The following is a 12,943-nucleotide window of genomic DNA, read 5'->3' as shown; positions in this document are numbered from 1 at the left end:
GAGGTGCACCAGTGGAGAGAGGGCTTTTCAGGTGCACGTGGGAGAGGAACCAAATATGCAAATATCATTTTGTTTCAGAAAATGTTAAGTGCTTTTCTTTGTACTTTCTTCTCCCTCATTTCATGGGTAATTAAGTCACTGCCAGTTCCCCAAATGGTACACTTTTAATTTCACAAAACATTCACTTCATTAGGGGGGAGGAGGGTCTGAAATACATGCAAAATTAACTGCGGTGTCTTCTTCCAGAGCTTTCTATCCTCAGCCGGTTTCACAGGCACCGCAGGGTATTAAGAATCACTAACCAGCGCTGGCTTTCGTGAGTCACAGGATTCTTAGGAACGGATTTGACTTTTAAGAAAAATAAATCACAAGATACAAATTCATTAACTATATTTACTTTTTAAAAATAATATGACTGAGAATATATTTAAAGAAGTATAGAAGGTAGGTAGGTAGATAAATAATTTCACTAAAAATTGTAAAAAAAATGTGAAGTTTTTTTTATGTTTTTAAATTAATTAATTTATTTTTGTTAAAGATGTTGCCCCTTTTCCCCCCACTGATTCCCCCTCCTCCTCCCTCCCCACCCTGTCCCCACCTTTGTTGTCCATGTCCATTGTTCATGCATACATGCATATAAGTTCTGTGGTTTATCTCTCCCCCGACCCCCTCTTCAGGGGATTGTCAGTCTGTACCCCACTTCCACCTCTCTGGGACTTCCCCAAAATTTGAAGTTTTATAAGCTATGTTCCTAGGTGGAAATACTAAGCATTTTAAAGATCTCAGTTGTCATGCTCACCCTCACATAATTTAAAAGTTAATGCAATTCCAATAAAAATCCCAAACGGGATCCTTTTGAAACTTAACCAAATAAACTAAGATTTTCTGCAAGAATAAATAAGAGAAAAGCCAGAAACGTCAAAAAAAAAGTATGCATGACAACTTGCACAAATTCCGAGATGCATTATCATGTTGCAATAATTAATATGCTGGTACAAAACTGAAAACACATCAAAGAGAACAAAGTCCAGGACAATCCTAAACCTAGCGCACAGGGGGATCATTATTCCAGACGCCTGCTGTAAAATTAACTTAGAAAAAAAGAAGTTGTCTTAGATCTCTATCTCAGGCTATACAGCAAAATTAGTTTTTGATATGAAATGGAAGGAAGGCTAGAAGAAAAGAGGCAGAAAGAAATAATTCAAGAAATTTGAAGATATAGATGATCTTTGAATGTAGGAAGTCTTTTGAAGCCAAAAGAAAAGTTATACAATAATATGAGGATAGATATGACTACATAAATTTTGAAAATGTATGTACCCTAGAAATTACAAGTAAAATCAAAAGCAAATAATAAAGAGGAAAAAATATTTTCAGTATTCTAAAATATTAAATTTTATCTAAAGATAGTATGAAAAACACAATTTGGGCTATTGATATGCACCAAAAGCTTAAAAAGTCATATATCCTTATATTCAGCAATTCCACTACGAGGGATTTATCCTAATATAATTAAAGACAAAAACATTAGCAAGAATATTTATAGCATTATCATTTCCATTATTATATTACTTAAATTAACTGGAAAAAAATCCTATAAATATAACCATTGTTAAAATGTAGCAAAAGTCATTCAAAAGTAGTCAAATTTTCATGCAAAGAAAAACCAATTTGCAGAATGTGGTTAAACAAAATTTTAAGTCTTAATTCTCATTGGCCTCTAATAACACAAAATGTTGGCCAGAGTCTCTCTAGGCAACAGGATAACAGAAAGTTTCTTTTGCTTTCTGATATTTCAGGATATTTCCAAAATATTACTTTGCAATATTCAAAAAACATTTAAAACTTATGGAAGACGAAGGTTTTCTGAGATCAGCAAACAAGGCCTCTACATTAAGGAGAGGTAGATATCCGCAGGGCAAGACTGTACTATGGCCATTATACTTTCTATGAATCGACTGGCGTAGAAAACATAAGGCTTCCACAGGATGATAAAACAGTAAGTTTCTCTTCATGCCACTGTATGGAGCCCTGTGTGGTGAGGGGTAATGCATTTGCCAATCCTTCTCCACGCAGGACAGTGGACGATTGGTGGGAGACCACAGAGCGGAACAGGGTCAGGGTACGTTACCCCTACTCCCTCCTCAGGATGTCACTGGACTCCTCCACTGAAGACCCTCCCCCTGCCGGGCTCTGGTTGGGCCGTGCTCTCCATGCTACTCTGAAGTTCTGGGTTTCCCATAGCTTCTCCGACCCTTGCCCCTTCAGGTCTAGGGCTGCATAAACATCTCTTACCTGGCCCAGACCTCTGCTTCATCTCTTACTGCTTTTCCTAAACCCCGCCCACACCTTTGTAAATAGCCTCTAATAAACTCTCAGTCCAGTCACCCAATTTGAGTGTCACCCGATTCCCAAGAGAACCCTGCTTGATACAGTAATACATGCCATTTAAAGAAAATACAGCTAAATGCATTTATACCTTACAAAAAGGAAAGTGACCTAAGGTGGTTAAAATTGTCTTCATTCAAGTTTGAGATAAAAAGTTCAGCCCTATGTTAACTCTGTGACTCAGTGATTATCTGATACCCAGGGCAGCCTATGCTTTCTGGTTTGTTGTTTTTAAAGACTTGGAGCAAGTTACTGACCCTCATATAACCTCAGCACACACAGGACAGTGTATCGAAAAAGGGACAGAATGCTGGTTATCTCCTTCTCATGAGACAAATTGCTTTTGCCACACATTTAAAGGTAGACGTTTTTCTCTCGGGCTCCCCTTGAATTGCATCAAAGAACACCTTTTTATTTTGTTATGATTGGATTTTCCTTAGCCCCGAGCTTCACAAGCTAATGAAGTTCACAGCCGCCGGATCTTTCCAGTCTGCTCCGCAGGAAAGTGGCAAGGACTCACCATGCGTGGATTAATCGGGTAAGGAGGTGAGGAGTTCACTAATAAAATAGCTCCTGAAAAAGCAAGACCATCCCACAAGCTTGTTTCCATAGCCAGCTCCTGTCCTTGGGGGAGGGGGAGACAATTCTGAGACAAACATGAGGTCTGTCAATCAGGTGGTCTCTAGCCCAATTCCAAGGAAAAGTGGAAAAATTCTCTTCTTTTCACTCAAGGTTGCAGCGAGGCATTCCAAACATCGGCAGAATTGATAATAATGGCAGAAACCACAGCACAGGAGACAGGAGAAAGTGATTCTCTCTCGTCTGAGCAGAGCAATTCAGGACTACAGGGAGTTAACACTGGGGCCCTCCCTGAGTAGTGGAGGTCAACTCCCAGGTGACATCTCTGGAGGTTCAGGTGCTTCTCTCAACTGGCACATCACCAAGGCTCCAAGAGCTCAGAGATTGGCAGCAGAACTGCCCTTGATGGTGGGCACCATGTCATCAAAATGGCATCAGAGGCTCTAATGGGAGCCAAAGGCCTTAGCTGCCAAGGTAGTCCTGGTTGGCAGCTACCGATCATACCGGTGGCTTTGGAACTGTCAAGAGAGAGCACCCTGGGCAGTGGGCACCAGCAACAGTGGCTAGCTAGTGGCTAAGAGGATTCAAGAAGCAGTGGTTTAAGCTTCTCTGATATCAGCTCTCTTTTCCTTTTTGTCCTTGAACAAAAGTGAGTTTACAGTATTAGGTGTTATCTTAAGCCCTCAGAAAAAAAGATCATGGGGCGATAAACTCTGACTAGAGGGAAAGCCAAGCAGTGGCGAGTCCGACGTGGCCGAGGGCGGCGCAAGGACAGTGTGAGGCTCACGATGGAAAACATCATCTCGGTGCCGTCTCTGCCGAGAACTAGGCTTTGGTGTCAGCGGCTCACAGTTGCTATCGCACAACTGAAATACAAATGCCAGAGCCTTGGCCTTCTGTTTTCACTAATTTAATGAATAATACACCCTAGGAAAAAAGAAAGCACCAAAGGCATGAAAGCATAAGACTTCAAATACCTGGAAATACTTTGGATCGAACTTTTCCGTCTCTGTGATTCCTACAGGGTGGCAGATTTGGTGTGCTTTCCTAAGGTCAGGGAAACCAAGGACACCACCACAGAATGTGTGGTTATAAACCAGATGCTGATAAGACTCCTGTTTTCTCAACAACAGAGACAATAACAAGGAAAATGTTAACTTCAAGATTAATAATAAATGACAAGGCACCATGCTAACATTGAGTAATGGGTAACAAACAAGTTTCCTGCAGGCGTGGGATACCTTGTCCTTCTTTGATACCCCCCAAAGTGTATCCACGGAGCAAGGAGCACCTACAAGGCTCTCAGGAACCTGAGCACCAGATCTGGGAGCACATAGTACAGCCATGGCACAGCCATGCACGGGAACCAGCAGGGATCCTAGACGCCCGCCTTCTCCAAACAGTCACCCTCTCTCTGTCGCATGTTGTCAACATGCCACAGGACCCACCTAGGAGAACGATCTTTATTCGCCCCTTCCTTCCTCTTTTCCCCATCTCACCCAAAACCTTAGAGATCTCTGAAAACACATTTCATTATATTAAAAAAAAAAAAAAAAAAAAAGACTGGGAAGGCCACGGATGAGGTAAATGATGGTGCTCCTCAGAGCTTCAGAAATGAAAAAGGACTGAAGGAACCCCTGTAGAAGTATAAACACCCCCCAAACACTGACATTTGTTTCCTTCTCTACTCAGCAAGTGCTGGTTGCAAGGAGGAGTCCCACGGTACACTGGTAGGGACGGGACTAACATCACCAATACAAACTAGGAGTAAGAACTCATAGGATTCTGGATTTTCATTAAAAGCAAAATTCAAGATGTTTCAATTGTTCAAACTGTGCCAGATCGTGAGGAAAATAATTTGGTATGTGCTTCCATATTGTGATGTAAAGCATTCCAATTTTGGAAAAACCAAACGCACACTAGAAAACTGGAACAGGCATGCATATATATACTTTCGAGCACTGCAGGGAAAGACGCGTGAAGTGGCGGACGTCTTGGCGTGGTCAGAAGTCTGCAATTGTGTGACTGGGGGCTCAAAGCAATCAGGTTGTAGAGTGAGATCCACCGGTGTTCTCAAATCACTGAAGAAAGTTGGCAATACTGCAGAAAACCCGTGCATTACTAAAGCACCTCAACTTTGACCCACGTGTGTCTACCCATGATAAGAACTGAAAGAAGTACTTTTCCATAACCAGACAGACCAACCTTAACCTGCACACATACCTAAGACAACCAGCAAAATGTAAACCTGCACAGATCATCTTCAAATATCAGGATGACAGAGGTTTCATTAGAGACACCTACAGACGCACACTTACACAATTACGATTTACTATCCTCTCTTCATTTCTTTTTAAAGTCTCCTGTGAACCTTTCACGTACAGAGTAAAAATATCTCCATTCCCACTCCTTTAAATATATTCAAGCAAAGCCCCTGGGAAGGTTTCCAGGGGGTTTGGTTCCTTTGCAAATGGCCATGCATTAAAGAAAGCTTTTGTCTAACAAAAGTAAAAGAGTAACTGATATGGTATCTGTACATTCACTCTGCACAAAGTTCCTGTAGCTCAAAAGCATTACTCACAGACAAACAGCAAATCAGATTACAGCTCTGGAGAATCATACTCTGCCTCTTTCAGCAGCCCTGCCAGCTCACACATTAGAGAGGGCCAACCACCTGCTTCCTGAGGAATTTGTAATCTACCTTCTCCATTAGTTCCCCAAAGGGTCTCCTACTTCACACACATGCCCCCCTTCATTCATTCCACTGCATTCACCTTTCAGCTTTAAAAGATTCATTAAAGATAAGTATGCGAGCGTTCACTTTAAAGGCACAACCGAAAAGAAAAGCCTGCAGCAGGACATTTTATAACAAAACAAAAACGCAGATTCTGAGAGCCTCCTGAATTAGAACTGAAAGCTACTGCAGGACGAGATGCACTCCTGGGTCCCCGGCCTGTTTTCACATTACCTGCTTCAGTGTACTTCAATCCCACTTTTTCTTCTGTGTCCTTTGTCTTTGGGGGTGGCCACACAGCTTGGAGTCTGCCAGGGGTCCTATCGTCCTGCTCAGTGGGGCTGTGGTCAAGCTGATTAAAAAGTGGGCAAGAAAAAAAAAAAAAAAAGAAGTTAAATGAAATATGGCCAAAGCCAAGTATTCCCCAAAACAAACATACTAACTCTAACGTTAATAAAATTAATATTAATGGTCATTTGCAATTGTGCTCAATGATCCTTTCCCAGAAATATAAAGTGATCAGTGGGAGTAAAAATTAAAAAACAACTCAAGGCTATGGGGATGTAATTAATGTAGAGCATGGTAACTATTGTCAATAATAATGTATTTTCAATTTGAAAGCTATTAAGAAAGTAAATTTTAGGTGTTCTCATCACAAGAAATTTGTAACTCTGTATGGGGATAGAGGGTAAAGAGCCTTACTGTGCTAATTGTTTTGCAATACATATAAATGTCGAATTATGCTGTACACCTGAAACTAATATAATGTCTTATGTTGATTATATTTCAATTAAAAAAAACAAAAACAAAAACACCTCAAGGCCAAGAATTACACAACTCTTGACAGATGATTTTTATCATGTAATTATTTTTTTTAAATTACAGATATACTTTGAGCTGAACGTATATATACAAATATACTAGGATCAGGAATGTTTACAAGTGTATCCCAAACAACTCCAGGGTTATTTATGACATAATGACTACTTTTGCATTTTCCATGAACATTAGCTGTAGGCCAAGGTACACCTCTCTACACTCCACAGTGCTATTTCAATTTTTCTTTCCTATTAAAAAAAATAATAATAGTGAAATGGCCTTCATATTCAAGCTATTTTTATCAGTTGATTTTTATACCTATGCGAGTGTTTTACCGTGTTTAGTTTTTAACCACAACTCAATATAATTCTTCCAAAGACTTAATTTTTAACATTTTAACTGGCCAAATATATAAGACGAAATAATTGTATTCTGAGTTGATATGAACCAAGAAATTCTATGTGTTGTCCTTATGAATCTCTAAGATCTCCTGCACAGGTAGTCTTAATAAATTACCAAATTAAATTTCTTTGAATAACAGTTTTTTTATTAATTAGACAGTTACCATATGCTAACTTCATTAATCTTCACAACCACCATATAAGATGAGGGTTATTACTTTTTCTCCTTTGTCCCTCCTGAGGAGGTTGAGGCTCAGAGATGATCGAGGCCACCCAGACAGTACATGGCATTGTTAGAATGAAAATCCAGGTCTCATTTTAAATCCAGTGTTCAATCAGGATGCCTTGTAACCAACACAGAACGTTTCAATTACATCACAAACAAGTATTCCGCCGAATGGCAGACATATGAAGGAAAAACACTTTTCACCGAGGTATATAGTTAAGTGGCAAGGACATCTGGGCTATGTTTCCATATTGCAGCACATCCCCGTGCTGCTTACTTTTATAGGAACATTTGCTCCTAATGTTTAATCTCGGAGTGACAGCTTCCCTTTCCCACCAGCACATATTTCCACATCTCTCTCTTATAACAATCCATAAACATGTAAGGAAGAAAGAAAACACTTCTGTCCGACTCCATACCTTAAAGGACAATTTCATCATCATCATGTTTCACCTAAAAGACAGTCACTAACCATAGGCGACGGGGATTCACTTTGACAGGAACCCTCGAAAGGAATACAGCGACATCACATTTCATGACAAAATGGAAAACGCAATTCTACATACGCTTTTGGAATCAGAGGGGCCATCCGCTGGCCTTGGCTTGGCCCGTTCAAACACCGCCCTCAGGGACTCCTTCTCGTGCCTCATCTTGCGCTTGAGAGCTTCCAGCTCAGAGGTGTCCGCGGTGGTCCCCTTTTTGGGGGGACGGATGAATAAGGCTTTAAAGGCCTCCAGGGCACTTTCTGGAGGCTTTGGCTTGACCTCTCCACTCTGGGTCTGGGCTTCTTCGGGGCCACTCTGGCTCCCCTGCGCAGTGCTGCAGCCCATCTCTTCCCCCCTGGGTGGCTCAGGGTCTTCTGCCTTCAGTTCGGCTCTGGGCATGTCAATGCTGAGCAGCTGGGAGAGCTGCTCCAGGAGAGTGGGAGTGGCCTTCAGATCACTTGTTTTCTCCCCAGTCTTCACCGTCTGCGGCCCTGCCTGTGCTAGGGACTTCTGAACGGGCTGGGTCAATTTGAGCAAAGCCAGGTCCCCATCCTTGGGTTTAATTTCAGTGATGGTCTCCCCTCCCTCTGCTGGAGCCCCCTTCTTCAGCACACGAAGCCCACTAAAAAAAGCGGGAAGCTGGAATGACTTCTCTCCAGGGGCTTCTCTTTTCGAAGAGGTGTTCTCGGTGACACTCAATTTCTGGTCTGTTACCACAGGAGGAACCTGGGAACCTTCTTCTCCAGTGTGTCCTTGGCTGGGGCTGTGCTCTGCCAGAAGACCACCGTCGCCAGGTTCCGGTTTGCCACATCTCCCAGGTGCGCCAGGCTCTGTATCATCCCTTTCCCCCGTGGCAGTATTTCCCCTACAATCTCCTGGCTTTTCCTGGGGCTCCACAGATGGCTCAGATAAAACAGCACTCGGGGACTTGGGGCCATTGGTGTTGCTTCCCTCTTCTGGCTCCTGGCCACCATCATCAGAGTCAGAATCACTGGTGGTGGTCACCAGGGTCCCACGAACCAAAATGACATCGTCCCTGCTCCCACTCAAAGCAGCGAGTGGAAGAAGCTCTTGGGCAGGGCGAGAAATCCCTGCCTCTCTCTGACTTCCCTCTGGCTCTGTCTCTGTCTCCTCCCTTGGAGTCTTCCCATCCCTTCCCAGGTCGGGCGCAACCTGAGCCTCTGCCTCCTGCTGCCCTGAGCCACTGCTGGGACCGTCCAGCGGGGGCGTGGGATCCACCACTAAACTGTGGAATGCCTGCAGCACCACATCTTCCTCGTCAGGCCTCCCGGATTCCAGTTTACTCGTCAACCCAAACAGGGACTTCACAGAGAACTTGCTCAGGAGGGACTGAGCCACTTCGGGGCCAGCGCCGGACTTGTCTGCTGCCGAGACCTCGCTGCGGCTCAGAGCGCTGCCCACGTCCTCCATGTCTCCAGCGCTGCCGTCTCTGGAAGTCCTGCCGCCTGTCGCCTTGCCCTGCTCTCAGCTTATCCACTCCATCAGCTCTTAACTTACGGGGCAGGGAGCCGCCAGAGTCCCAGCCGCACCGCAGGCTCCCTCGGTCAGTTTCAGGTCAGTCCCTGCGCTCTCCTTCCGGTTGGTGCGGCGACGGGGCGCCCGGGGCAACTGGAAAAAGTCGGCGGAGCTCTGTGCCCACGAGCGGCGAGGTTGCGCACCCTACTACACACAGACGGGGTGGCTGCTCCTTGGGGACTTCCGTATTTATCCCCGTGGACAAAAGGCTTTTTGTCGGAAGGAGAGTCAGCCGGCCCCAGTCATCCCAGCCCGGGACCTCAGCACAGCTCCGCCCCAGCGCCTGTCCTTCTCCTGGTTGCTCTCAACTTCCTCATTGGTGAGCGAGGGAGGCTGCAGAAAGTGCTGAGCCGGCAGGCTGGTCCTGACAGCCCTCCGCCAGCCCCAGCAGCCCGAGAAATGCAAAAGTGAATCAGCAGAAAACGCCTGGAACGCGTCTGGCCGGGCCCTCCTTTGCCGTCTAAATTGTGGTCAGAAGCCTGTGTCATCCAGGCCGAGAGAAAACTTAGCAGAGCCCACAGATCCACAGCCACTCACAAAGCCCAAAGCAAAGAAATAAAAGTAAAGGAAGGAAGAAGTAGATGATCTCAAAATGCCTGGAACTCAAAAGCGGTTAATGTACCGCCCTTGAAGTTTTTTTCTTTGTTTTTGTTTTTTAATGTTAAAGTGCTTTCTTCCGTTTCCTGGCAGGTTTCATCTGGAATGCAGATTTTAGCTGCTGGGCTAGAGAAGGAAAACCAATACGACTGGTTTCAGATTACTGCTGTTTTAGCTCTGCCCTGGTGTCGCAGTGTTCCACAAACAGGTAGTTGGGCAAGCACGCCCACCACGCCCAGTGTCCACCAGCCTTCGGGTGGCAGGGTAAACATCCCTAGCCCGGCAGGAATGATTACCCTCCGCACTCCCTGCCAACCTCGGGCTTCTTCAGCAGCTCCGACTTCCCGGCTTTCTTAGGAATCTTGGCGGCTAAAGGGCACCTCTCTCTCTGCTTCAGTGACCCAACCAACTAAATGAAACCTGGCATGGTACAAGGTAACACACACCTGCCTCGTTGGGCAAAGCAATTCCCCTAGGAGCCACATTCCCCGAAGGGACAACACATCTGAAAGGTCTCTATCACTCAGGTCTCTATCACAGACCCAATTTGCCTACAACAAAAACAGGACAGACAACACAGCTACCCAACATCAGCTCAATGGAGTTCCCAACACTGATTATATGCTGGGAACCTGGCAACTGAGGTCGTGGAAAAATTGCAGCCCTGTTTCCCAGCTGCATAGTTGCCTCTTGGGACAGCTTCCTGTTGTACCTGAAGGTCGCAGTGTTTCTCTTGCAAATCCTGTCCAGTCAGCAGGCATTTAGTAACCTGGGATAGACAAGGCACTGTGTTGGATCAGAGAGTCAAACTGGCTTAATAGTTACATGGCTTAATAGTAATCACCGGCTCTCTCAGCAACGCTGCAAGAAAATTGAGCCCAAGTGTTAAACACAAATAGCAATTTACTCTGCAAAATACGTAGAAGTTGTTGCCATGAGCCAGACAACAGTCTTGCCTTCTCTGTAGCAGGGAATGGCTGTGGGTCCAGCACCGGCCACTTGTATCATGTTCCCCAATAAATATTAATACTGATTAATCAGAAATTCTGATTGCAATAACACATTTCTAGCAAGTGTTCAAAAGGAACCCTCGAACAACAAGGGTACATATTCCATCAGTCCTGAGGGGAAAGTTAGGACAGAACTTCCTAATCCCTGACTGGATCTTGTGTCTAAACAGATAACTTTCCTGGTTGCTACTGATCCTAGTACATTTTGGGATTATTAACTAAGGGTAGACACAATCAAAAAAAGGCCACCACACACAGAGAAATATTCGTTGGTGCCAGTTAAGTATCAGAACCAGCTTCCTATCTAGAGAAAATGTGCATTGATAAAATCAGACTTCTGCTTCTTCAAGGCTGAGGACATGAGGAATCATCACAGCAGCCCATAAACTCGGTCTCCCAATATGCCTGTGAGGGAGGAGACGTATTGGTGTTTTCTTTATTTAAGTGAGAAGGCTCCATTTTCTCAGACATAACTAATCACTGATTTCCAGAATACATTTCAAGAACCCTCAGCAGATTAGGGCAAAATGGGACAGAAACTGAAGAGGCTTGTTGGCCCTTCTACACTATAGCATGAAGCAAAATTATAAAGTTGCAGAATCCTCTCAATACCCACGATGCCAATAGATCATGGAAAGCGGAGGCAAGTCTTGGGTCCCAGGAGAGGAGTTGATTCTAGCTCAAGGTGGGTAAGGTATTATTAGGTTCATTTGAAAAGTGAGGCAACCATGGCCAAGAAAACATAACTGCCCCAGGTTGCACAGCTAATGAGTGGAGAATAGTAATAATATCTAACATTTATTAGGTGTTTACTATGTGCCAAGCACTGTTCTACATTAACTGGCTGATGCACGTAGCTATGGGGTTGGTATTATTCTCCTTTTCCTATTTGGAAGCACAGCAAGGTACAGTGGCTTTCCACGCTCACAGCATTGGCCAGGGGGCAGATGAGGACTTGAATCCAGGCAATCTGACTCTGGAATCCACACACTTAATCACTCTCCAAAAACCCCGACTTCTGCCTCCTACCAAAATAGGATGCCACACACGCCCGAGTCGTGGAGTATGGAGGTGTGTCAGCCCATGTGGTTGGTGGTCTCAGTCGGACATGTAATGTACTTTACCCTCTGAGATGGCACAGGAGACTGGCTTTGCAAGAAACTCAATGAGAATGACCAGACGCTTCTGATCCCTTGTAATTTAGGGGGGAATCTAGAGCAGCTGCTTAGAGAGAGCAAGCACAAGTTCCTGGCTGGCTTTTCTGCTGGTCACAATCAAGACGTGGAATCCTCTGGACTCAGACACATCCAGAGGCTTTCCAGCTTGCCCCGGCAATGCCCCTTCACTCAGGAAGCATGACTCTTATCACAAAGATGTATTCACCCAACACTCATTATTCAGCACCGACTGGGTACAAAGATCCCGGGACAAACACGGAGAAACCCCAGCCCTCCACCTTCATGAAATGTGTAGCTTATTAGGAGATACAGTGATACCTTGGTTCTCGAACATAATTCGTTCCAGGAGGACGGTCGAGAACCAAATTGTTCGAGAACCGAAGCAATGAAACCCAATAGGAAATAATGGAAACTGGATTAATTCGTTCCAAGCCCCAGAAAATGCCTATTTACTGGCCTAATTTGTATATAATATGTAGAAAAACATAAGTCTCAACAAGAAATAAAAGTGTACAGTATGTCTAAGGGTTAAATTCAGTGTAAAGCGTGACTCTCCCCACAAAGCGTGACTCTCTCTCTGCACGCACACTGAGGACGCAAGCAAGGCGCGCTGGGCCGAATGAACGCCATTCGGCTCAACTCGGCTCATCTCGGAAGTTCGAGTTCCAAATATTTGTTCAGATTCCAAGACAAAAGTTTCTCGAATCTCCTGGTCGAATACCGATTTGGTCGAAAGTCAAGGCGTTCGAGAACCGAGGTATCACTGTATCAGCCAAGAAAGAGGTGACTCTCTTCATAGACTGTAAGCAAGTTCTCAATACCTCAGACCTAGTCTGAACAACAACAGGTGGACCTACAACAATTTTGAATGAAAGCAAGCAGCGGCCACCTAAATATAAAGATGAGTAAGAAAGAGTGGTGTGGTGGTTCAAAGAGCTCTCTGAATATTGACTCTCGTTCAGGCCACTGGTTCTCATGACCATTAAAAAT

The 12,943-nt window shown here is 44.5% G+C and overlaps 1 protein-coding gene across 3 annotated transcripts in view; it reads right to left on the bottom strand.

Annotated features, from left to right (window-relative positions):
* FMN1 (formin 1) overlaps positions 1-12,943 on the bottom strand; it is a 370,459-nt gene that overhangs the window by 271,421 nt on the left and 86,095 nt on the right. Inside the window, exons 1-2 of one of the 3 annotated variants that reach the window (XM_036268772.1) lie at positions 7,714-9,063; positions 5,936-6,053 (exon numbers count right to left, since the gene is read on the bottom strand). The exons of 1 other annotated variant lie outside the window; for it this stretch is intronic. In XM_036268772.1, the coding sequence (XP_036124665.1) occupies positions 5,936-6,053; positions 7,714-9,063 (1,468 nt within the window). Of the gene's footprint in view, positions 1-5,935; positions 6,054-7,713; positions 9,064-12,943 lie in introns of those variants that run through there. One more of the 3 variants, XM_036268755.1, reaches the window with a different exon arrangement.

This window comes from Molossus molossus, unplaced genomic scaffold (assembly GCF_014108415.1).
Source record: "Molossus molossus isolate mMolMol1 unplaced genomic scaffold, mMolMol1.p scaffold_m16_p_1, whole genome shotgun sequence".
Lineage (NCBI taxonomy): Eukaryota > Metazoa > Chordata > Mammalia > Chiroptera > Molossidae > Molossus > Molossus molossus.
This window is presented reverse-complemented; position numbering and strand designations above follow the sequence as displayed.